At 32.2% G+C, this 27,481-nt stretch overlaps 2 protein-coding genes, 1 long non-coding RNA gene and 1 other non-coding gene across 8 annotated transcripts; 2 read left to right on the forward strand and 2 right to left on the reverse strand.

Moving 5' to 3' along the window:
• TRNAS-AGA (transfer RNA serine (anticodon AGA)) lies at window positions 1-81 on the reverse strand. Its single transcript has one exon. It is a non-coding gene; the product is annotated as a tRNA-Ser (tRNA).
• A 2,415-nt stretch (window positions 82-2,496) lies between these two features.
• On the forward strand, window positions 2,497-4,534 carry LOC108219923 (glucose-6-phosphate/phosphate translocator 2, chloroplastic). Of its 2 annotated transcripts, none has more exons than XM_017393521.2 (5): window positions 2,497-3,147; window positions 3,352-3,577; window positions 3,662-3,887; window positions 3,994-4,207; window positions 4,347-4,534. In XM_017393521.2, exons 1-5 carry the CDS (start codon window positions 2,635-2,637, stop codon window positions 4,356-4,358), a joined length of 1,191 nt encoding a protein of 396 aa, XP_017249010.1. In that variant the 5' UTR covers window positions 2,497-2,634; the 3' UTR covers window positions 4,359-4,534. The 2 variants fall into 2 exon arrangements, with proteins under 2 accessions (XP_017249010.1, XP_017249009.1); XM_017393520.2 differs by having other exon boundaries at window positions 2,568-3,147; window positions 4,318-4,534.
• A 3,955-nt stretch (window positions 4,535-8,489) lies between these two features.
• Window positions 8,490-9,579, forward strand: LOC108222229 (vascular-related unknown protein 4). The gene is made up of 2 exons (XM_017396145.2): window positions 8,490-9,063; window positions 9,234-9,579. The coding sequence occupies exons 1-2, from the start codon at window positions 8,725-8,727 to the stop codon at window positions 9,384-9,386; spliced, it is 492 nt and encodes a 163-aa protein (XP_017251634.1). The 5' UTR covers window positions 8,490-8,724; the 3' UTR covers window positions 9,387-9,579.
• A 2,710-nt stretch (window positions 9,580-12,289) lies between these two features.
• LOC108222626 (uncharacterized) lies at window positions 12,290-25,683 on the reverse strand. 4 transcript variants are annotated; one of them, XR_010291874.1, is made up of 7 exons: window positions 25,610-25,683; window positions 24,969-25,156; window positions 22,924-22,974; window positions 20,223-20,367; window positions 20,049-20,125; window positions 19,846-19,953; window positions 12,290-12,689 (listed from the first exon to the last, which is right to left on the reverse strand). It is a non-coding gene; the product is annotated as an uncharacterized LOC108222626 (long non-coding RNA). The 4 variants fall into 4 exon arrangements; XR_010291873.1 differs by having other exon boundaries at window positions 24,969-25,159; window positions 25,610-25,665; XR_010291875.1 differs by lacking the exon at window positions 22,924-22,974 and having other exon boundaries at window positions 24,969-25,159; window positions 25,610-25,665.
• Window positions 25,684-27,481: the final 1,798 nt, after the last annotated feature.

Here is a 27,481-nt window from a genome sequence, read left to right on the forward strand (position 1 = left end):
CGTGGTCGGCAGGATTCGAACCTGCGCGGGCGAACCCACATGATTTCTAGTCATGCCCGATAACCACTCCGGCACGACCACATGATGTGTGAATTGCCTCATCTCATTTATTTGTTCGATATTTCTAGACGTTATTGACACTCCACTTCCCAGCACCAGTATAGGGCAGGCTAACATTAACATATTCAGGAACTTCTTAAATACTTATGTTGTGTTTGGTTGGGGAGAATGGAATGGAATGAAATAAAATAAGTAAAAATATTTGAAATTAATAGAGGTAGGAAGAAAGTTTTGAAGAAAATTTGAGGGAGTGCAAAATTGCTATAATAAGATTTGTGAAGAAATTGAGAATAGGAGAGAATGGAGCATTCCATCTCATATTGAAGGTGTGATATCTAGCACATGAGGTAAAGAATTGAATGGAAGAAAAAATGAAATTTCTTAACAATTATCCATAATATAGTTCATTTTTCATTCCATTCTTTCCGGAATCATTCAACCCAACCAAACACAACATTATATTTTCCTAATACTCTGAAACAAGCACTGTAGACTAAGTTTTTGGAACGTTATATTTTCTTTTGATAATTTCAGGAAATGTGGCTACCGAGTCCATGATTTCAATATATACATTGAAATTTTAAGTGAACGATTTGATATTCGTTTTTTCCTTCCTATATGTAATTTTCGTATCTTTATGGCTCATTACTCAGCAGTACATTAAAAATCAGAGACATAGATATCATATTTTTATTTACAGATTAAATAAATTGAGATAAAAAAAAAAAAGAGCTTTATTAGTCACGGCTCTCCTTAACTCTGGGCTGTCCGGCGTATCTCAAGTCGGAATCATGCACCGTGCTGTCTGACAAAAGTTGATATAATATATTTGGTTAGAAGGCCATCCGATGAATTTGAACCATTGATATGAATTGAGCAGTCTTATTCACACAAGATCCTGAGGGGACGAGCGAGGCTCCATCATATGCAAAATATGGAGCAACAGTCTGGCTAGCAGGCCCCAGCCCCTCTACATGTACAGTTGGTGACTCTAATTTAACGGTTGTTTCTGTGTCCTGCCAAAATGAAACATTATTTTCCAACACCATGATCATCAATACAACTGATCTTGTTGCTCATATATTCTCGTCTTTCAATGTCTCTCTCATTTTCTTGATAATTAAAAGTCAGTCTTGATGGGTCTATTTTCCAACTTATAAGCTCCTTGTATGGAATCCTTAATCGCTACATTTTTTTTTTTGCGGAAAAAAAAAGAAAGAAATTCAACGGTTGTGAATGCGGAAGGGGAAACCCCATACTTGTACACAGGAACGCAGAATAATTGGTTTTGCTCTGGCAACTATGCAGCAAGAGGAAACAATGAAGCATGTGATCTTGAAAGATGAATTATTAAACTTGTAGCTCTAACATGCATGTTTATATACGTGTGCGGTATACAAGCAATTGATCTCACCTAACAAGCAATAACCAGGACTGAGAAATGAAAACGACGCTGCAGAAGAAGCCAGAGCAAGGTTGCGCTGAATTATTTGAACAAAAAACGAGGAATACTTTCTGATCGATGTTTGGTAAGATATTTTATTCTACGATCCATAGTCGATTCAAAGTCTCTGGGCCGTCACACGCATCGAGTTGGAGACCATTTTGTGGTGTCGGGGAGGGAGATTTAGAATATCATCATCCTTGCACATGCCAAGGTCAAATTATAATCTACTCGAAGGCTCGTCATAATTCAATTTTTCTAACTAATTTAAAATTTATCAACATTTTTCAGCAGAAAAAAAAAACATATTTATCAACATTTTTTGCACAAATGTTCTATATGGTTAATTTCAGTTGTATTCGATCGATTTGAATTTTATTTCTTCGATCTGAATTCTGTAACTCGGATTTTCGGTTGCAGAATACGAATATATAATTTTTTAGATAAAAAGACTACTACTCCCTCCTCCCACCAGGTTCTTTACAGTTTCCTTTTTGGGATGTCCCATCCAATTCTTTACATTCCAAAACTTACCAAAAATAGTCAATGGTCCCACCACTTCCCAACTTTTCCTCCCTTTTCACACTACTTTTACTCCCTTTTCACACTACTTTTACTCCACTATCTCTCTTTTATTCATTAAAAATTGGTCCCACCACTTCACCCACTTTTTTTCCTCTTTTCCACTACTTTATACATATTTCTTAACCTCCGTGCCCAAACCAAACGTAAAGAATTGGCTGGGACAGAGAGAGTATGATTTAACACAAGTGAGATGCTTGATTCTTGTGTGTTTTCGTGGAACCTTAAGTCTTAAGCCCTCGTGTAACCCATGCAAATTTGTACGGTGGGGAGATCCTTGTGAATATTCCAAAAAACATTGAACTGTAACACAAAGGAGGGATTGTGGTTTAGTTGGCTTTTGGGACCTATTGATAGACAGACAGCAATTGCCCAATTTGCCCAGTTGCACCAACCAACCCTCACAGGCTCGAGAGGGCGTCATTTCCTTGTACTCACTAGTCCCCTGTTTTTCCCCACCTATATAATATCGCACATACAAGCTCATTCCAAATAAACCAATTTCACTCTAGCTAGAAAGGGTTTAACCAACACTAAATCTTCACAAGATGGCTAGCTTTCTTAAGCATTCTCTCACGGTTTCCAATCACCTAGAACAAAGATTGTTGGCTTTTAAGCCTCATTTCTCGCCTTTGCCTTCAAAACTCGCTTTAGACAAGCCAGCGAGATGCAATTATTTGACGCAAAAACCTCTTTACATCTCGTCGCAAGGTTCATTGGGCCGCTTCGATGATTCGGAGGACTCAAGAGCTCGGTTGATTAAATGCGATGCCTACGAAGCTCATCGAAGCCAGCCCATGGAAATTAACATTGATATTGATGAACAGACTCGACAAGCTGCGGCTCAAAAGCTGAAAATTGGTGTATATTTTGCGACTTGGTGGTCATTGAATGTGATCTTTAACATATACAACAAGAAAGTTCTCAATGCCTTCCCTTTCCCTTGGCTAACTTCGACTCTTTCGTTAGCTGCTGGGTCTCTGATTATGTTGGTTTCCTGGGCTTCAAGGATTGCTGAAGCACCAAAGACTGATATGGATTTCTGGAAAGCTCTGTTTCCTGTAAGTAAACCATAAATGGTCTATATATATATATTATAGTTACATATTTTTAATATCTATATAAAAGGTTCGCTACTAGAAAAAAAGTAGAATAGACATCGGGCCTTTAACATCAGTGACGAGTTGCCACCGATCTTAGTAATGTTTACTGATATCATTTAGTCCTCTGTTTTAAAAATGCTTATGTTTTATGCCATTGTCTAGGTTGCACTAGCACATACAATTGGACATGTAGCTGCAACCGTGAGCATGTCAAAGGTTGCGGTTTCATTCACTCACATCATCAAGAGCAGCGAGCCTGCTTTTAGCGTTCTGGTCTCGACGTTCCTATTAGGCGAATCTTTCCCAATGCCGGTTTACTTGTCACTCCTTCCGATTATCGGAGGCTGTGCTCTGGCCGCAGTCACTGAGCTCAACTTTAACCTTGTTGGTAAGTAAATAATAGTACTCGCTTAGGAGAAATCTTTAATTACTAAAGAAAAAACTAAATATATCTTGGTTTCTCAATTTGCAGGCTTGATGGGGGCTATGATATCGAATTTGGCATTTGTGTTTCGGAACATATTTTCGAAGAGAGGGATGAGCAAGGGCAAGTCTGTTGGCGGAATGAACTACTACGCTTGCCTTTCGATAATGTCTCTTCTGATCCTCACACCCTTTGCAATAGCTGTGGAAGGTCCCCAAGTATGGGCAGTTGGCTGGAAAAATGCTGTTGCTCAAATTGGACCACATTTCGTTTGGTAAATACTAACTCGCAAACATACAAGATCCATAAATAATAGACTACATCGACCTTGCTCTACATTCAGTTTTACTAATCCAGTTGATTCGAATTGAAAATGATAGGTGGGTGGTGGCTCAGAGTGTGTTCTATCACCTATACAATCAAGTATCATACATGTCGTTGAACGAGATCTCGCCATTGACATTTAGTGTCGGGAATACGATGAAGAGGGTCTCTGTAATTGTGTCCTCCATCATCATCTTTCACACTCAGGTTCAACCTGTTAATGCCGTCGGAGCTGCTATTGCAATCCTGGGAACTTTTCTCTATTCACAGGTAATTAAAATCTTCAACTTTTTAAGCATATAAGTAAGTGAAATAACTAAGGGTATTTAACTATTTTTTTTGTAAGGAGGGTATTTAACTATTTATTTGTAAATGATCAGGTAACTAAAGTGTAATTGGTATGCTGCAGGCAAAAATGTAATCAACAGTGTGGCGAAACCAGACCCAGAAGCATTGCTTGATGATTAGCTAGCTTGAAAGAGGATTAGGATTATCAGTATTTGGAGCTTAATTGCCTTGTCACTGCTGAGAATTTTGTATGTAATAAAAGATTGTAAATATACGAATTTAATAAAAGAATTTTTATTTCTTTTTTTTTTTCCTAAATGCTTCTCATGTTTATCTTTAACTCGATGACACAAACGTATTTCATTTTCAAAATATACAGAAATTCGGCTCGTATAGTTATGAAATGAACCTTCTCGCTGAAATTGTAGTCCGTAATGATCGGTTCAATCTAATTTATTTATGAATAATTTATATATAACTGAGATTCGATAAATTTAATAATTATTTATCATTTATTAGATATAAATTAATACTAATAATAAAATATTAGAAATTGTTTTTTTATAATAAATATATTATTTTGTGTAAAATCAAATTATAAAAATCAAAATAAGTTATTGGCATCTTCAGTTTTTCATATTTTAATAAATTTAGTTTAAAAATTTATTACATAAACAATTTATGTATATTAAGCATGACTTAAAAGATGTGCTTAACATACGTGAGACTTCCAGAAAAAACCGGTGCGAAAAACTTAAACTACAATTTACAGCTAACAATTTTGTATAGATATTTAAATTATGAATTATGATTAAAGATACTCTTATATTTATATATATTAAAACTCTCTTAGATATACAATTTTGATATAGAAAAAAGTGGTGATGGATGTATGATTAAAAACAATTAAATTAATAATTATTTTTGGTGATTAAATTCAAAATATATATACAATATTCAACTATTGAGACTTGTGCAGGAACAGAAGTCACAGTCGACATTGGCTAAGAATATTAATTTTGTTTTGTCCAGGACTAAGAATATCAGTTTAAAGATGTTCTATAACAACTGAAATGTACTACTAAAAAAAAACTGAAATATAATTTTTCTAATGCTGTTTGGGCCTGGAATCCAAGCTTGAATTTGACTGTCCCATTCAAAGAACGTATAATTTTTGCGGACCAGCTCGGTCATTGTCTGCCATGCCTAATCGGCAAAGCTATACAATATACGTGGACCGATCATCTTCAACCTAGTTTCGGCAATCGGATTAGAAGGTAACAATATTTCAACAATGAATAATGGCTGGGTACCTAGTTTTGTATGATATGAGGTGAGTTTTGATTAAAATGAGTTTTTGTATTTATATTAATACTCTAATTAAAATCCATCGTATCAATTGTCATGTTATTGTATATAAATTTTATGTATATTATTTTTGTGCACCTAACACTATTATTAGACTATAATCGTGTTTTCTTTTACTTCTTCCATTTTAAAATATAGGTCGTTTGATTTTTTGGCACCAACTTTTATGTCTTTTGACCGCTTAGTTAAAATTATTATTTTTTAAAATCTTTTTCCCCAAATTATAATATTAATCATATATTTTTATTCAAAAAAAACAATTTAAAAAATAATGATTTTAACTAAGCGGTCAAAGGACTTAGAAATGTGTGTCAAAAAGTCAAACGACCTATATTTCAAAACAAAAGGAGTATCTGCGATGGTCATTGGTCAACCAATGTAATTATGACATCCACGAATTTCAGTACTATTAATAAAGCGTGACTAATTTCTTTAAACGTGTTTTTATATAACAACTAGTTGAAAAACCGCCCGTTGCGGCTGCCTATAAAAATTATATTAATAATTTAATATTAATATTTGTAGAATAAAATAATTTTGTGGCTGTCTATAAAAAAATATATTAATATTTCAAAGTTAATATTTGTAGGATAAAATAAATTTATATTATAAAAATCTAGTTGTAAAACCAATACTAATATATAAAATTGCAAAATTGGACTATAATTCAAGGTGAAAAAATGAAAATAAATTCATATGCGTAATTAACAATTTAAAGTATGACGAATCTTATTTTTTTTTTAAAGTAATTATTTTCTTACATTGTTACCTTTTTCCAATTTTTTTGGATTGATTGTGCACAAAAACATCTAACTTAAATATGTGAGATAGCGGTCTATAACTACCCTATTAAAAGTTACTTGAACAGAGCAAACAGATAATGCATCAATAATTTTTTCCTGTAAACAAATTAAATCATATAAAAACTAATAACAACAAACATGTTCGATGAACAAAACAAATATTATAAAAGAATAACCAACAAACACATATCACTAATATTTATTTTGTTGATATCAACCATCAATATCATGTCAAAACTATATTCTTTTCCCGTGTTTGGATTTGTCGACTCCAATATGACGATCTATAACTACCTTTGCTTGCAACAACTTTTGTTTTTTTAATATTGTATAAACAGCCTTCACTTATCGTTACAGAAGAGCGGCATCTCCGAGTTAGAAATCGAGCAAGAGAAAGATAGTTCTAATTTTTGATATTTTTCATCCAAAATTTTTAAAAAATTAGAAAAATAGATGCCGAGTTATAAATCGAGCAAGAGAAAGATAGTTCTAATTTTTGATATTTTTCATCCAAAATTTTTAAAAAATTAGAAAAATAGAACGGAGCGATGTGAGAGGCGCCACCTACACGCCCCTCGCTTCTCCTTACCATAAAGAGTTATGTTTGTGGTACTGTGAGAGGAGGTTGTGTTTAGATGATTCAAAACTCTACGTTCTATACGGGTATTTATAGGTGCAGATAGACTTGTTTGCTACTCTTTACCATAATTAAATAATCTGAACAAAATCAGATTAAAATTTTCAAGTTACCATATTCCATAAATAATCTGTCTTTCCCATAATTAAATAATCTGAAACAAAATCAGATTAAAACTTTCAAGCTATTATATTCCATAAATAATCTGAAACAAAATCAGATTCTGAAACTTACTTCTAATATACCCGAAACTAAAAAAGGTAGTTCTAATTTTTGATATTTTTCACCCGAAAATTTCAGAAACTTTCAAGATATTATATTCCATAAATAATCTGAAACAAAATCAGATTCTGAAACTTGCTTCTAATATACCCGAAACTAAAAAAGGTAGTTCTAAAATTTGATATTTTTCATCCGAAAATTCCAGAAAATTAGAAAAATAGAACAGAGCGATGTGAGAGGCGCCACCTAGACGCCCCTCGCTTCTCCTTTATATAAGTATATTGATTGATGATTTGATATTTTATACATCACAAATACTATATATGATATGAATATCTTGTTGGTTACAAATCTCAAATAATTTAATTTAGTGTTGTGATTGGATCTACTAAAAGGTGCGATAAAAATCAAATAAAATAACTTAATTTAGTGTCATGATTTGTAAATAAATACTCCCTCCGTCCCACCATATTTTTTACGTTACTTTTTGACACGCATTTTAAGACTCTTATAAAATATACTCCCTCCGTCCCAAAAAGCTTTACTCGTTTGATATGTTGGGACTGTTCATAACATGAGACAAATGACTAATTTACGTCTAATCTATAATACTAAATATAGTCATGAGTGATCTTGTTGGGTTCGTATTTACGAGTACTTTAATATAGTGAAATTTTTATATTTGATACTAATATAAAATTAAAGATATTAATGATCAAAAATGTGTGTTGACAAATGTGAAAAGGAGAAACAGGAAAAGTATTTAGGGACGGAGGGAGTACTTACATATATACTTTTTTAAAAAATTCTGAAAAAGAGTTTGAAATTTAAACTTTATTCAAAAAAGAAAATTTTAAAAATATATTATAAAATTATATTTTAGGAGAGTTTCAAAAATACATGCAAACAGTGAGTATGATCTGAGCCGTTTCATACCATGTAAACTGAGTATGGTTGTATAATATTTATAGTGATTACCAAGTTGGTTGCACATACAAGGACTGTGTAGATGAGCCATATATAGGGACAAAATTAAACAAATTGGTGAAAATATGCACTTTTTAGCCCATGAATCAATGCCTCATTTCCGATTTTGATTGACGCATGCTTGTTATTAGATTGGAACATGAAAGATATGTGGCAGCAAATAAAATGGTGCCAAGAGTATGAAAATTCCACTTGAACTAATATTAAACGTCAACATTCACAAACCTCTCTTTAATTAACATTGAATTTAATCTAGCTCCTCTGCACGTTCTCTCTTTATATCATTTCTATTTTTTCTGGTGCAACTTGCAACTGCTGTTTAACTTCTTCGATGCCTCTTGCCCCACAATCAAGATTCTATATATACTATTCAAACACACTTTGATTTTCTCTCTTTATATTTATCTCCCTTCTCCCTTATAAATGTGTACCAAAATCTTGCTTCTTTTCAAAATTTGTATTATTTAATTAGCCAAGGTTTGATGGATGCATCTCTTGCTTCCAAAGAGAATATATCAGAAGATGAAGGTTCAGAAGAGAGTGGATGGACTACATATTTTGATGATTTTTTTGCTAAGCAAGAACAGGAGCGAAATTCAGGTGGGAGGATTAATGAAAATAGTTCTCTGGTCTCTGATGCTGCTTCTTTTGTGGTTGATCAGAAGAAATTCTCTATATCAGGTCAATTAATTCCGTCGACTTCAACCTTGACAAAGTTATCCAAGACACTGGACATCAAGAAAAGAAACAAAGAAATTCTGTATGATGATTCTCTGGAAGACACGGCTAGTTCTCCTGTCAATAGCCCCAAGATTATGCAGGTGAACGCGACTGCTGTTTTTTATATATTTGATTGTTTCTGCGCTTATTAGATAACATGGTTTTTGATGATTCTTATAAAGTTAAAATAAATTCTTTAGAGTAATATAAATTCCTTGGGAGAATTATAGGCTAATTTACATATTAAAATTATATTGCATGGATTATGTAGGTAGGAGGTATTCCTGATCTTCGTCTAGAGGGGCGATCAGATGAAAAAAGTGTTGGAACAGTTATGGAAGGAGAGAAAAATGTTTGCAGAGGCTTAAGGAAGCCGGGACTGTGCTTGTTCTCCATGCCCATGGCAGAGAAGTATTTTGGTTAAAATCGATAATATCTCTATGTAAATACCTGAAGCAGCAGCAGCAGCTAGACTGTTCTGTAAATCCGATTGTACATACACTTTATTTTCAATGCTAATACTTCATCCATGACAGCTATCTTGAATGTTTCAACTTCAAATTCACAGGGAACTGTAAATCGGTTTTTTCTTTTAATTTATGATTATAAGGAGAGAATTGTTGTATGAGTAACTGAAATGTGAAGATATGCAAGAGTGCTGGAGAAAATGAAACTGGATCAAGTAATGCAAGTGCACGTGCAGGGCGCAGCTAAGAAAGAGTGTATGAGCAGCAATATCAGAATGGTAGGCTGCTGAATTGAATTCTTCTGGCCTTGTTTGTGTAGAGTAATGATACCAACTTGCTCATATACTCACTCCATGTACAGGACTCGTCCCCAGTCCTGGACCATGCATTTACATCCAACTCTTTTCTCATTTTCACATGTATAACTGCATAAGTGTAAAGGCTCGCGTTTCTTGTCAGTGGCTTAGGATTCTCTAAATTAATGACCCTCGACTTTCATTTCACATGTATAAGTGTGACTTGTATTATAGGCGGATACAATCTGCAACCCGAAATTCTTAAAATTCAAGAGTTCGGAATAATTTTGCACTGTTCACTGCTAAATGTTGCGTGTGCTGAAGAGTATCGTCCAAGTATGATGCATCACAGATATAAAAATGGTGCCACTAGAGAAGATTAAGTATGGATGAAGCAACGAAGATGCTGATAATCATATATATTCCTCATCCAACAGAATATATGTTCGCTAATGGCACCTACTACCTAGCGCTAAAACAAAAGAATAATACTAGTAGTTAGAATAAGGAAAATTATAACGAATTCACGCACCTCTCCGGAGTCCAGCTAACCGCTTGGGCATTGAATTAAATTACAGAGGGATATTTAGAAACGAAAGACCCCTCCATGTGCATCCTCATAAAAGTCAGGTCATATGTGAAGACAGAGATCGCTCCATTTTGTTTAGGATCTTTGGTTGACTTGATTATATTATTATTCAGATACATATGTAAATTGTGTTCAAATAAACAAAGAGTAAATCACACTTTGCACCATTATCTTTGGGTCGTTTTGCGATTTGGTCTCATTGTTTAAAACTTTGCAGGTTGCACTCATAAATTTTTAATTTGTAACACTTTGCACCCACTTAACACTTTCCATCCAAACCACGGTTAAGTTTAACGGAAGAGAGGGATAGTTTGGGAAAAATCTGCATGAGATTTAATTAAAAGCAAGTATAACGAAAAAAATAATCTGTTTTAACGAAAAATAAAATAAATATTAAAACATATTTTATAAAATAACAAATAAATATCATTCGCTGCAAAGGATTTTAAGAATTTTATAAAATATATTTTAATATTTATTTTATTTTGAATATAGAGATATGTAAGAATAATTCAAAGTCTAGAATGCTCGTGGCTACTATGCCTCTGCTTGAGTTTTGGTTACTTTTCACGCGTCCCTTGACAATGAACACAAGTCTAAGTACAGGGTCCCTTCTTGAATGATTTGCCGCACAATTTTTTTTTGAAAGAAAATCTGCAGCACAATTAAAACACATAACGAGTGATTACAGTGATGATAGAAAAATAATTGTGTCTGTGATCCATTTTACCTTTGCGTTTTTGGAGAAAAAAAGGGGGCTTAACACGGTTACATATGTTGTCAAAGATCAGTCATCAGATAATCTAGACTTTGAAAAGTGACACTTTTAAATCAATTAAAGAAAAAACAAAGAGTATGAGGATTATTTATTAATATGTAGACTATTAATCTATCGAATCAAGTTTGTTGCCTTTCTAATAAGATCTAACCAAGTCTGTTCGCCGCAAAGAGTTTTAAAAATTTTATAAAATATATTTTAATATTTATTTTATTTTAAATATTAAATGTTCAAAGTCTATTTTAACAAAAAAACACAAATTATTCTTACATATCTTTATATTCAGAATAAAATAAATATTAAAATATATTTTATAAAATTCTTAAAATTCTTTGCAGTGATTAATAATATTTATTTGTTATTTTATAAAATATATTTTAATATTTATTTTATTTTTCGTTAAAACAGATTTTTTTTCGTTAAATTGCTTTCAATTAAACCCCATGCAGATTTTTCCCAAACTACCCCTCCCTTCCGTTAAACTTAACGGTGGTTTGGATGGAAAGTGTTAAGTAGGTGCAAAGTGTTACAGATTAAAAACTTATGAGTGTAACCTGCAAAATTTTAAACAATGAGACCAAATCGCAAAACGATCCAAAAATAATGGTGCAAGGTGTGATTTACTCATAAACAAACTACAAATAAAAGTGAGCAAAAACTACTTCGGCTGCTGCATGTAGCGGACAAAATTGGAAGGCAACTGAGGAGGACATCAACAATGAACAAAGCGGAAATCATGAGAATTAATATGAATGAGTTGTAAATCAGCACTCTAAAAATATATTACAATCAATACCCTTTATTAATAAGCGAAACCACGTTTCGGTGGAACATCGGTACTAAAGTACCAAAATTTGGTCCTCCTATATATTTAATTATATATTTATTATTTCTTTTAAAAGTATTATACTCCTATTGGAACACATATATATTAATCTTTAATATATAATATAGTTTCCACAACCAAATATTCGTAAACGCTATCATAATTTGCAAAAATAAATATTCTGCATCTATCAAGACATTGTCATATATTATATACATTATCTTTGTTTAGATATGATACTTATTATGTATTGATTTTTACCCCTATTTTAATTTTAAATTTTTCTAAAAACGTTATTTTCAAATAGTTTATTTATAAAGCATGTTTAAGTTATTTAACTTTAATTTTTAAAACTAATTTTACAACTATACTTTATTTTTAAAACATATTTAAGTTATTTAGCTTAAAATTTTAGTTTGTCATACAAGCAAACACAAACAAGTAAACAACTACCACTCCTAAATCTACGAGAACTCCGACCTATATTACACAAATCTATTATAACTCTAAAACAATTACAAAAGAACTCCACCCAACATTACACATCATTATTATAGCTCTAAAATAATTATAAATTTAGTCATCACTTTTCTCATCGGTGATAGCTTTCTGATTCAGTCATTGTCAAGTGTTTCAGCAGGACGGTTTTCGAAAGTTGTTGCAGTGAAGTATTGGACCACAACTGATTAATCATTCCCCGAACCAGACCTTACCACATCTTTACAGGTCTTTCTCTCTTGATCACCATATTTAGATTTATGTGAACATAACCTGCAAAAAAAAAATATCATGTACAAATTTTACACAGTGCAAATTAACAAAACCTCTTAATAGTCTTAATACACAATATTGTAAAGAGCTGAGCAATGCTGGATAGGTCCAAGCCAGTCTGTTGTTTCGGGTTATTTTACTTATCCATAAAGCAGTTTGTTATTTTGGGTTATTTTACTTATTCATAATTCGGCCTGTTGTGTATTCGAGGTAAATCTTAAATATTTTATTTAATGATTATTTATATTTTCCAGCTATGCTTACATCAGAAATTCAGAATACAATGACAAAAGAAAGGCAACGCAAAACAAGAGATTCTGAAAATAATGATAAGCAAGATGAACGTAACAAGAAGCGCAGGAAAAAATATATGGAACAGGTACGAGAAACAATCCCAAAAGGCCCAAAAGACTACTTTTGAGTTTATAAACATATTTGACTTATTCATATAAAAAACACACAAGTTTATCAAGTTCAATATTCATATACTGACCAATCAAGAGTATTATTTCCACAGAAGGCTGAAAAAATGCAAGCTACACAGACGGAAGATCATTTGGCTCTTAATACAAGTTAGAAATTAATTTTGTATTTCAATGTTTATATGTTTTTTAGACAATTTGATTATATCAAGCATGCAAAATTTTACGTCAATTGTTTATTTAGCAGAAAATCTTCAAGAAATGACTCAAGTGGATATAGTCAGAGACAAACGTAACAAAAAAAGACGTGAAAAGTACAAAGAAAGAAAGTCGAATTATGGTTTGTATTTATTCCTTATTTTCAAAGATACCCGTGCACAAATTTAAACATGTATTTATGATATATATATATATATATATATATATATATATATATATATATATGCTAATCATATTGTTGAATTTTATATGATCAACAACAGCTATTGACTTTAATCCACCACAAATTGCTGCACCATTGGTTAACGATGAACATACAGGTTTGTATATTCATATTGGTGTCACAGGCTATTATGAATATGAAAAACATAATATATTGATTCTAATTATATAGTAATGACAATTCTTGAAATATAGTCAAGGAAAACATAATATAATATATACTATCATGTACTGGCTTCATTCATTTAATTTGTAATGCAGAAAATCTCCTACAACGGACTCCAGTTGAGAAAACCAATGATAGACGTAATAAACAAAGGCGTGAAAAGTACAAAGAGAAAAAGTTACAGGCATTACAAGCTGGTTTGTATCTTATAATTACATTAACAATCACTCTTTTGTGTGTTTTACATCTTATTAACATTACGCAACTCGCTTTGAAAAATGTGAAGATACTTCTGCAACTGCTAAAAGATGTACAACCAGGAAATTTAAATCTGACATGGAAAGAGATGAATATAATAAACAACGTCGTGAAAGACGCAAGGAAAAAGCATCAGAATCTGGTGAGATACTGTATACTTATGCTTATTTATTTGTGTACTATTACATATAGTTAAGCATATTATTATTAACATTTCAAAATTTTAAAACTTTGCAGGAAACACACAGTTCCTTGCTAATTTATGTTGTTTCTCTTCCTATTAATTTTATGATATTCCATTAATATAGATGTACTTTATTATTACTACATTATATATGCAATAATATGTACATCTTATAACAGTTTCAGACAACAATCACCTGGAATCGAGAGCTATTAATCCTTACTTCATAGTCCAGAATTCTGTTCCACGGACAGGTTTGTTTTTAATCCCAGAATCCTCATTTATGACTTATTTCTGGAATCCTATTCCAGTATTAATATATGCATGTAATTACCTATTCGTTTTTTCAGATTTTACACATTTATTACTTATTTATGAGTTTAATATCTGATGTTAGTATTAATTTAATTACCTACCTCTTTGTGAAGATTATACACCGCTTAGCAACAGGATGAAGAATAAAGTAAACAAAAGAAAAAGAAAATTCGGTATGCTATCTTAAATTCATATAATTTTGTATATTATAATTACAAATACAATTAGTTACCTCTTTTTCTAATGAGTGAATATTTTTATTCTTGCAAATATCGTTGCAGCAATGAATGAAACCATTCTTGATATAGGAAGTGCAGATAAAATATGTTACTATTGCAAAGCACATATGTGGGAATTGGAACAATCTCAAGGAGGAAAGAAAGCCAGTAATCAAGGCTTCTCACTTTGTTGTGGTAAAGGAAAAGTTGATCTGCCTCTATTGAAAGAAACACCAGCTGAATTGCTTTTGCTATTTGATTGTGATGATCAAATGTTTGTGAAAAATATCCGAGTATACAATAATGCCTTTGCATTTACATCCATGGGGGGGAAAATCGATAACAGATATAATAATGGCGGAGGACCATACGTATTTATTTTACATGGTCAGACATATCATCAAATTGGATCATTGCACCCAGTGGTCGGTAAGAAACCAGTTTTTGCACAATTATATATGTTTGATAATGAAAGGGAACTTGAAGAACGTTTGAATTTTCCTTCAAACGGTGACAAGCTGGACAAAGATATTACTGTTGCCTTAACAACTATGTTACACCGAGATAATGAATTAGCAAAGACTTTCCAAAGTGTTCGGGACAGATTTAAGGATACTGATTTAGTTCAGGGAAAACTACGTTTGGTGGCAAATCGCGAAACTGATGGTCGTAACAGTAACAATCCAACAGCTCCATATGAGTTTGCAGCATTAATTGCAGATGATGATTTGTCCAACTCTAGAGATATTGTGATTAAATATCAGAGTGGTACTCTACGTAGAATATCAACACTAAATCCAGCTTTCATGCCTTTACAATATCCATTATTATTCCCACATGCAGAACAGGGATACAGGACTGGAATTTTACATCGTGGGGTAACACATGCTTCAGAAAATAAAAGAGATGTGGTGACTATGCGGCAATTTTATAGTTTCAGATTACAACATCGCGATGATGAAGGGCATACATTACTTAGAGGGGGACGATTATTCATGCAATTTGTGGTGGATGCATGGGCATGTATTGAGAATGCTAGACTAACATGGGTATTAAAAAACCAAAGTGTTTTAAGATCAGATGTGTACAATAATATTGTTGATTCTGTGAACCGTGGTGATGTCGATGCATCAGCTGTAGGAAAGAAACTTATATTACCATCATCATTTACTGGGAGTGCGCGCTACATGCAACAAAATTATCAAGATTGCATGGCTGTTTGTAGAAGATTTGGAAGCCCTGATCTGTTTATTACTTTTACATGCAATCCAAAGTGGCCTGAGATTACAAGATACTGTAATAAGATTAAAAATGCCTCTCCTTATCATAGACCAGATATAATGGCAAGGGTGTTTAAGATCAAACTTGATTTGCTTCTGGAAGATTTGTGCCACAATAATGTTCTTGGAAAAGTTATCGGAGGTACTGGTCATATGTTTTGTATTTTCCTAATGTACTTATTATTGATTTTTAATTTGTTCGTTATCTTACTCTTATTTATTATTTGCAGTTGCTTATACTATTGAGTTTCAAAAAAGAGGTTTGCCACACGCTCACATAGTTGTGTGGCTTGATGAGTCTAATAAATGTAAAAATACCGAGGATATTGATTTTTTAATCTCAGCTGAAATCCCAGACAAAGATATTGATCCAGCTGGATATAATGCAGTTTCAAAGTTTATGGTCCACGGTCCATGCGGTGAACTCAATAAAAAATGCCCTTGCATGAAAGATAATAAGTGTACTGTCCATTTCCCAAAAGACTACAGGAATGAAACTACAATTGATTCCAATGGTTATCCTGTTTACAAAAGACGTAACAATGGACGTGTAATAATGCGCAAGGATGTTGCTATCGACAACAGGTATTACTTTCATTCATTTGTATTACAACACACTCTAGATTTAATATAATTGCAATTATTTGTTATGTTGTGAGTGGAAATAATGTTATTTGTTTATTTTGTGATACAGGAAAATAGTTTTATACATAACAATACTGTTTATTATCAAGTTTATTTATAACGTTAAGAGTTTATACTATAAATAAAACTGCTGATTGTAAATTTTTAGTAGCGTCGATAAATTGTTATAACTATCTATTATTATCTTAGTTATCTATGCACTAAATTTCCTTTATTGCTAAATACATTAAAAAGTAGCCATATTATTACTATTGTAATTATTGTTTTCTTATATTATTAATATGTTTAGTTTGCTTTTGTTTTTAATTTCTCCTATATAATTTTAAATAATTATGCTGAGTTGTATCCATGTATTCAAATTTCGGGATCCAATTTTAACATCATATTATTTTACTTGCAGATTTATTGTTCCATACAATAGAGGTCTTATCGTTAAATATCAAGCTCACATAAATGTTGAATGGTGTAATCAAGGTCGTTTGATTAAGTATATGTTCAAATATGTGACTAAAGGCCCGGACAGAGCAACAATGGTTATTGAGAAAACAGAAAAACCACAAACTGATGAAGAGAATGGAAAAATAGATAAGAATGAAGTTGATGACTATATAGCATGCCGGTACATCTCTTCAATTGAATCATGTTGGCGAATATTCGAATTCCCAATTCATTATAGAAAACCTGTGGTTGTGAAATTAACATTTCATTTGGAGAATGAGCAACAAATTTGTTTCAGAGAGAACGAGTCACTGCCTACAGTTTTGCAAAGACTACATCCGGATGCAACAATGTTCATACAGTGGTTTGAAACAAATAAGCGATACCAATGTGGAAGAGAACTTACTTATGTGCAGTTTCCAGAAAAATTTTTGTGGGACAATAAGGGAAAACTTTGGACTAAACGAAAGAATAAAATTCAAGTCGTAGGCAGGTTGGTGTACGTTCATCCAATGGCTGGAGAGCTTTTTTATTTAAGAATGTTGTTGAATGTTGTACGTGGAGCAACATGTTTTGAGGATATACGCACAGTTAACGGTGTCGTTTACAGCACGTATAAAGAAGCTTGCCTGAAGTATGGGCTCCTTGAAAGTGATGATGATTGGCACTTGGCACTCTCAGATGCTTCTATCCACCAGACAGGGTCACAGCTTCGACTATTATTTGTTACTTTGTTGTTGTTTTCAGATGTTTCAGATGTTAGAACACTATGGGATAAGAATTGGAAGCTATTTTCAGATGATATTGAATATAAAGAGAGGAAAAATTCTGGATTACGAAATTTTGTCATCAGTGAACAACGTCTCCAGTCCCTTACTTTGTTAGATGTTGATTATCAGCTACGTAAAAGAGGGAAATCACTATCAGATTTTCCTGCTCTTCCACCACTGGATACTGATCTTATACAACAAAGTCAGAACACACTACTATATGAAGAATATATGTACGACAAGCATGCACTAGCAGTTGAGGCCAAAAAGTGTTTAGATATGTTAAACGAAAAACAATTGAATGTATACATGACTATTACCACGAATGTTAAACAAAAGACAGGAGGTTTATATTTCGTATACGGTCATGGAGGCACCGGGAAAACATTTTTATGGAAGACTATCATCAGCTCTCTTAGATCAGAAGGAAAAGTAGTCCTAGCAGTTGCTTCATCTGGTATTGCATCGTTACTAATTGAAGGTGGACGTACAGCACATTCAAGATTTAAGGTCCCGATCAACATTGATGAAAATAGTACATGTGATATAAAACAAAAAACATTTTTGGCAGAACTGATAGCTCAAACTGATTTGGTTGTTTGGGATGAAGCACCTATGAATCATAAGCACGTTTTTGAGGCAGTTGATCGCTCTTTTCGTGATATTATGCGGCTGAAAGATCAGAGTAATTTGGATAAACCATTCGGAGGCAAAACAGTCCTATTAGGAGGCGATTTTAGACAAATTTTACCAGTTTTGCCTAACAAAGGACGAGCAGATGTTGTTATGGCATCAATAAATAATTCGTATTTATGGGATGATTGTGTTGTTTTTAAATTAGATCAAAATATGAGGATTGAGACAGATGCTCCGCTCATTACAGTTTCAGGCCAACAAATCTCATACGCAGATTGGGTTATTAGTGTGGGCGAAGGAAAGGTGCATACAGTTTCATCAACTAATGAAGGGGAGCAATGTTGGACAGAAATACCATCTGAAATATTACTTGATCCTAAAGATAATGGTAAGAAAGTAATAAGTGAAACAATCTATTACGACTTATGTGACAATGGTAAAGAACCCAGCTACTTTAGGGATCGTGCCATCTTGACCCCTTTGAATGAAGATGTTGATGCGATAAATAAAGACGTACTAAGTCACTGGCCAGGTTTGTATCAAAATGCAATTATAATAGTTCATCACTACTCCGTTTCTAACTAATTTCTAATAAATATTATATAATCTTATTTTACAGGTGAATCCAAGGTATATTTAAGCTCGGACTCAATATGCAAGGGATCGGTAAACTGCGAATCACAAGAATGTATGTACCCATCAGAACTCTTAAATTCAATGAAATTTGCAGGAATACCTAACCATGAACTAGAGCTTAAAATTGGAGCTCCGATTGTTTTAATGAGGAATATAGCACCAGCTAAAGGACTGTGCAATGGTACAAGACTGATTATAACTCAACTATGTGCCAGAGTTATAGAAGGGATTATAATAACAGGTAATCACATAGGCGAGAAAGCTTTTATACCCAGAATTTGCATGAGACCTACAGATTCTACATTGCCGTACACGTTTAAAAGAATACAATTCCCGGTTGCTTTATGCTATGCAATGACTATCAACAAAAGTCAAGGCCAGACCTTAAAATTTGTCGGGTTATATTTGCCTAAGCCAGTATTTAGTCATGGACAACTCTACGTAGCTATATCAAGGGTGACCTCGCCATTGGGATTACATATCGTTTGTGAGAGTGATAGCCATCCAATATATGGGATGACTAAAAATGTTGTATATCACGAAATATTCTATGGTTTGTAGTTTTCCCTACTTCATCATATGTTTAAAGAAGTGATTTATTAGAAATTTTATCATCTATTATATTTAATGTCTGTTTTACGATACAAGTATTTTAACAGGATTTACACAACTTAACATGCACATTCACAGTTATCGTATATCATTGACACATGCTATAATCTTATAAACAAAAAAGAAGTTGCGTACCTGATTCAGTTTAAATCTGATAATCATTACATATTCCCCCACAAGATTGACTCCTAATTCTGCAATCTGTATACACTCTGCATTTTACACAAATACATCTCCCCTGATCTGCACACAATTATATTAAAATTTCAGTAAGTATGTTCCTCCACACTATCATTGACACATGCTATAATCTTATAAACAAAAAATAAGTTGCGTACCTGATTCAGTTTAAATCTGATAATCATTACATATTCCCCCACAAGATTGACTCCTAATTCTGCAATCTGTATACACTCTGCATTTTACACAAATAAATGATTGGGCAATGGAATATTCATGTCATACCAATAAATTAGAATTTAGAAACACATGCTACAATCTTATAATCCTACCTGTTAAAATATAAAACTAAGAATAACGATCCTTCCTCCTCATCATTTTGCTGACTCACTCCTATCTGAGTACAACTGAAACAACTTCACGATTATGGTGACACTGGATCCATTAAAAGAACTGTATAAATGATCCTCATCTCCCCTGATATGCACACAATTATATTAAAATTTCAGTAAGTATGTTCCTCCACACTAAAGAAAATTATAACTTTCAACTGTCCTGTATATGTTTTATAAATCGTTAAATATATATACATGAACAGAAAACAATTTCATGATATTTAATAACAAAATAATCACAAGATTAATTCCAACTATCATCATTAAGCACCTTCACTACAGATGGACAAAATTAGCCTTCTAGAATATTCAACATGTAAAATAATGGAAATTTTAACATTTTTTTAGAAAATAATTTTTTTAAAAAAAAACAATGATTCACAACCTAATTATATAAATATTTATTTATTTATATTATAAACATATAAGACATTCAATATTTTCCCACAATTAATTATTTTGTGATATAAAAGTTATAGAAGTTTTGATATTTATATATATGTAAAAAATAAATCATTTACTAAAATCCACAAATATTAATATATTAAATTATAAGGGTTTCGACAACATTATTTTTCCACTCAACACTGTGCCTAAATTTTTTAGCAAAATCCGACATTTTAAAAAATTCCCCATTAAAATATCTTTATAACTAAATATATTATTAATTTAAATACAAAAATAGAATTTTACTAATATGTAATCAGATGTCTACTAGAATTCGTTTCAATATAAAAACCTACTTATAACGAGGATACAAATCCTTATATATTATAAGTCCATACATAGCAAAGCTTATTACTTTTATTATCGTTATGGCATCTTCCTTACACGAGCTGCCACTTCACCTAATTATCATCATCATGCAAAAGATATCTTCTCAAAATTTCTTAAATTTCTTCAATTTCTTTCTCGCATGGTCAGCTACAAAAAGACAACCAACTATCCAGATGTTATTGGACAACTACCCAATAGATGAATTGTACTTCTGGGGACATGACATTCACAGGCCTCATGAAACTATGTTTTTACGTTTTATGAAAATCTCAAGATATTTGAAGAACAAAGATGCAACGTTTTACCTGGTGTTCAAGAGTATTATGATCAGGAGATACGAAGAATTTAAGGATTTTGGTGGAGCATATGAAGAACTAGAATCATTGTCAATGAATAACCACACAAAATCTATGTTGTTAAAGAGTTTGCTGGATGTATATTATTTCCCAGACAAAAGACATGTTGCAGTTGCTACTATAATCAACCTAGCAACAAATTGCATGACAAGAATACAAATTCCAAGAATGATCACAACATTCAAAACCATAACACGGGCTATCTATCCAGATACAATGTTCGACCAAATATTGTCCCCTCCTATTTGCAACAAATATAATACTTTAGAAGAAAAACACTACAAGCCAGATGGGATGCCAATTTATTCTCAGGAAATAAACAATTTTTCTTGCAACTATTGTAAAGTGGCTATCATATTTGCATGTTTGACATAATATGTTTTAATGGAATAAATTTCTTTTCCCCAATGTAGTAAAGTTTTCATTTTTTCTTACAAATATTGTGAAGCAGCTATCATATTTGACATAATATGTTTTAATGAAATATACCTCTTTTCGGCACTGTATTTAAGTTTTCATGTGTATAGTTACTGCTCATCTTTAATATTTGCATCCTATTATCCTAAATATTAAATTTAACAGATATACCATACATTCATATGTACTATCTATAAACAAATTATAAGAAAAAATTTAAACAATTAATAAAATAATTACAAATTTAATTCGAACTACAATAGAAAATATATAATATTCATTACAAACTATTTCAAAATATTTTTAATATAATTGTACTCTAAATTATAACTATATATTATGTCAATTAAATATTATGTTATATTAGAAAATTTAATATATTATAAATTCTATCGAGAAAAGAATTCTACTTCGACAAATAATCTCAGAAACATCATAATCATATACAATAACTGTATTAAGGACTTCTAATTCTATAAGGTTTACAAATGTTAAACAACTAATGTAATATTAGAAAATTTAATATATTATAAATTCTATTGAGAAAAGAATTCTACTTCAAGAAATAATCACAGTTACATCAGAATCATATACAATAACTATATTAGAATCATATACAAAAACTACATTAAGGAATTCTAAACTTATAAGGTTTACAACTGTTAAACATCTATATATATACCCTTAATATTGCCTCTTGGACTAACGAATTCCAGGCCATTGCCGTCAAATACAAAAAGGTGTGTGTTTTACCTCTCTGTCGATGTTTTGTTCATGATTTAGATCTGATTGACTTAAATAAGGTTGATCTGTAGATGCATTATATATCATCTTATGTAATCCCATATATATTCTTTATGACATGCAACTATTCTGAACATGGAATATGTATATTGTGTTTCATCATTAAACAATAAAAACCTTCAGTAACTGCCTAACACATAATGATTTTCTTATTATTGGCCTTTCAGATATTCACTATGGAAAGAACATATCAATATTTAGAGGAACTAACACCTAACAAGGAGGATAGCAAAATCAAAGTTCGGGTAACAAGAGAATGGGAATCAAGAAATCCAAACACTAACCATCTTATCAACAAGAACTACATTCTGATGGATGAACAAGTAAGATCCTCCCTGCACAACCAAATTTATTTCCCTACTTTATAATGTCGATACAATTACATATATGTAATATTCTATATATACACAGGACACCCTCTATCATGTTTGGTTAATGTGGATAAAATTACATCTATCTAACATTATATGTGTGTGTGTGTGTGTGTGTGCAGGGCATGCTTTTCCATGTTTTGTTGATGCTCAATCAAATAGATGAATACACAAGAAGAATACAAGTTGGGAACCTTTATTTGATTTCTACTTTTGCAATTGCATGTGCAAATGATACTTACAGACCAGTCAAAGGAGATAAAGTAATTAACTTTACCAGGAAAACAAACATCAAAAAACTAGGTGATGACTCATCTATCCCAAGGCATGGATTTGAACTGGCGACATTTGACGAAGCAAGATCCAGGGTTGGAGCAACTACAACACTTATTGGTACCTAACAAAATATCATGACTAACTGTTTACATTATACGTACCAGATTATTACATAATTTGTTATTACTTCATTATTCCAGATGTTGTGGGAAAGCTAAAGTCCTTCACTAGAATACAAACTTTGCCCCGTAACAAAGAAAAACTAGACATCACCCTCCAAGATGATACGTAAGTTATTCACAATCTCAATTTTAAGGTCAACATCACCAAAATATGTAATTACACATTATATTTTATGGCCTGACTTATGAATCTAAACGATGACTTGTGATTTACAATGCAGAGGCGATGAAATGACTGTCACACTATGGGGACAACAGGCACATCAGTTTGAAGATTTAAAGAATGAATACCAAAGACCAAATATTGTGTTAATTGTCACAGGCACCAAGCGGTTATGTACAATGGTAATATACACTTTAACAATTTTTGCATCAACTATGAGTAAATACTAAATATAACCTTGAAATGCAATATTTGTGTGGTAATTTTGATGTATATTAAGTGTATGTTTATGTTATGATAATATTGCACTGAATCTAGGATATGTTTCACTTTAATATTGCCTACAGCAAAGCCTACATTATCAGCAACAAGCGCAACACAGTACTTTATAAACATAGATTACCCCGCGGTGAACATATTACGCAAAAAAGGAGGACAAGAGAAACTGGTGCCCGTTATTATTCAACCTATTACAAATCCTAGACAACTTCTGCTTGACAACATCGACCACATATCTATTGAAACACTACTCGATATTATGTTACCAGATGGTAAAAAGGTAGATATTTCAGAGCCTTTAATTTCTATTGACATATATTACAAACAAAATGGAATTGTAACTTTGCAAAAATATTTCAACAAAAACAAGTCTAATTTATACTTTCTTCTTATTCAAATGCAAGGAATTCTATTGCTCAATTGAGGCAAAAGTGATTGGGATAGTACCAAACTATGATGGTATTACATTGGATGCAATAAATGTTTCACAAAATGAAAGTCCCTCCCCATTGCAACAGTTGTACAAACAAAGATACAAGTCCAGTGAAGAAATACAGCGTGCTTTTAAAAGTACAAGACCAGACTTCAACTACAACAGTGTTACTTTTTGATAGATAGGTTTTGGATTTGTAAAGGTTCCAGTTCAGCACGTGCTAGACAATGACGAGGTATGTTTAATTTTGCATAAATCAATTAATTTAGCAATATTTATTTACTTACACTAACTTTGTTCAATCTTATGTCTTCACCAGAGTGCAGACCCATCAAATATACCATCAATTCTTAATAACATTATTGGGGGTACATTCAAGTTCTATTTGAAAATTACAGCATACAACACAACCGGAGTGAGTAAGAAAGGAAGGCTATACAGTTGTGAAAGTCGAGGAGGAAATGGAATGCGAGGAAATCAAGGAGACAAGCCAGTTAAAGAGAAAAGACCACCTTCAACAAGTACGAAGCAAATGTATGATGATTCAAATATAGATTCTGAAGTTGGAATTTATAATTGCAAGTATGTACCAGAAACAGAGCTAAATAAAGGGAAAAGAACTCACGAAAAGAAGGGGCTCCATACACTCAACCACCAGGAAAAACCAAAAGAAGCATAAAGTGAACTCTCCCGTGGACAATAAACTTTCAGAAAACAAAGGCGATGAGGGAATAACCAGACCAGACAAAAAATCTGATCAACGACAGAAGACGGTGCCCACAGCTTATAAGAATAAGAAACCTCCACCTGCAACTACTAAACAGAATACCAATAAACCACAGATACCGGTGAATGAACCAACAAACAAAGAGCAGGTACCATCAAAAAATGATGAAGCAATTAAGAGAAACTACTTCCAACAAAACAATCCAAAAAGATTTGAATGGTGGAAAGGAGAAGAAAAACCAACCCAAAGTAAGTATTTTGTATTTTATAATTTGCTGATGAGATAATTTCATATTAATGTTATCCTATTTACAACCAATTTCCCCCCAAAATATTATCATTTAGTATCTGCAAGCATACTGGGATATCGACATTCAATGTTATCTAAATTTCCTTTCAGGGTTCCCTTTACTCAGCTCAGAACCACACACCCTGATAACAGAGAAAATCGGACATCAACTGCTACAAAAGAATGCAAAAAACCAAAATTCACTGACAGTTGCATAAACAAGGCTACAGAAGACAAGATTGGCAACAAACCTCACAAATTATATGCACGTGATGACACGCTGAAGACCAAGAAGATAACTTCTGACGAAGACCACTGCAAAGCTATTACAAGGAACCAACAAAAAAAATGATAATCAGTGAGAATTTGTCTTTCCACCTACTAAAACGTTTACTTCATATTTACTATTATCACAGACACAACATAAGGCATATGTCCTGCAATTTTCTCTTATTCAATATTAAGATTTTTGATATTTGGTTTAAAACATAAATATTAGATACATGCTCATCCTCCTTATTCAAATTCCAAGTGTTTAATATATTTCATATTCTGTTCCATTTACTCACGTATTTATGTTCCTTATGCTCGATATAAAATTCAATCCACAGTCTTAATTCATATCTAAAACAATCAAAATACACAGATGCATGTAAGGTTTACGACAACCCTAACTTTGTTGGGTCACATATATAATAAATCTTAATACTTTCCAAGACCCATTCCGAATGATCTGACGAGAAACTCAAAACAAACAACCACACACACGAAAATACAAACCACAACCACATAAAGATAAAACTCCTAATACATGCAACACTACTTGAAATCCATCACAACAATATTATCAACTCTAACCTCTGAAACAATTAATCAAACATACCAACACCACAATTTAAGTTTAAACCAGGCAAAAACCCCAAACTAATCAATTCAATTCAATGATAATAATTAATAACAGGAAACAAAATAATAGCAGTAATAATTCAAATAATAAAATCAACACAAACAAGTGCTAACCTCCTCATTCTCATCCACCAAAAGACAATCGCCCCGCCACGCAGATCCAACAACACAATACACCTCATCAACCGTGATCAAAAACCAACAACTAAAACCCTCCGGCCCTCACTTTAATTCGAATTAAAATTAGTATCTTCACAGTATGCCTCTTCCAATTGATGTGCTTCATCAACTAAAGCAAAAATATACAGACATTATTGACAAATGTGACTAGCGGGTGTCGGAATAAGAGAACCGGTTGGGCTGGAAAGTGTTAAGTAGGTGCAAAGTGTTCCAGATTAAAAAACTTATGAGTGTTCCCTGCCAAAATTTAAACAATCTAGACAAGAGACCAAATCGCAAAACGATCCAATAATGGTGCAAGGTGTATTTACTCATAAAATACCTACAATAAAAAGTGAGCAAAAACTACTATCGGCTGCATGCATGTAAAGCGGGACAAAATTGGAAGGCAACTGAGAGGACATCAACAAACTGACAAAGCGAAATCATGGAATTAAATAGTACTGAGTTGGAAATCAGCACTCTAAAAATATATACAATAAATACCCTTTATTAATAAGCGAAACCACGTTTCGGTGGAACATCGGTACTAAAGTACCAAAATTTGGTCCTCCTATATATTTAATTATATATTTATTATTTCTTTTAAAAGTATTATACTCCTATTGGAACACATATATATTAATCTTTAATAATAATATAGTTTCCACAACCAAATATTCGTAAACGCTATCATAATTTGCAAAAATAAATATTCTGCATCTATCAAGACATTGTCATATATTATACACATTATCTTTGTTAGATATGATACTTATTATGTATTGATTTTTTACCCCTATTTTAATTTTAATTTTTCTAAAAACGTTATTTTCAAATAGTTTTTTATAAAGCATGTTTAAGTTATTTAACTTTAATTTTTAAAACTAATTTTACAACTATACTTTATTTTTAAAACATATTAAGTTATTTAGCTTAAAATTTTAGTTTGTCATACAAAGCAAACACAAACAAGTAAACAACTACCACTCCTAAATCTACGAGAACTCCGACCTATATTACACAAATCTATTATAACTCTAAAACAATTACAAAAG

Source organism: Daucus carota, chromosome 5, assembly GCF_001625215.2.
Source record: "Daucus carota subsp. sativus chromosome 5, DH1 v3.0, whole genome shotgun sequence".
Taxonomy (NCBI): domain Eukaryota; kingdom Viridiplantae; phylum Streptophyta; class Magnoliopsida; order Apiales; family Apiaceae; genus Daucus; species Daucus carota.

Excerpts from the sequence above, each read along its gene's own strand:
- LOC108222229 (XM_017396145.2), top strand. The coding sequence starts at position 8,725 with ATGGATGCATCTCTTGCTTCCAAAGAGAATATATCAGAAGATGAAGGT. Across the intron at positions 9,064-9,233 it reads ATAGCCCCAAGATTATGCAG|GTAGGAGGTATTCCTGATCT; the intron begins GTGAACGCGACT and ends TGGATTATGTAG.
- LOC108219923 (XM_017393520.2), top strand. The coding sequence starts at position 2,635 with ATGGCTAGCTTTCTTAAGCATTCTCTCACGGTTTCCAATCACCTAGAA. Across the intron at positions 3,578-3,661 it reads GCTCAACTTTAACCTTGTTG|GCTTGATGGGGGCTATGATA; the intron begins GTAAGTAAATAA and ends CTCAATTTGCAG. Across the intron at positions 3,888-3,993 it reads ATTGGACCACATTTCGTTTG|GTGGGTGGTGGCTCAGAGTG; the intron begins GTAAATACTAAC and ends TGAAAATGATAG.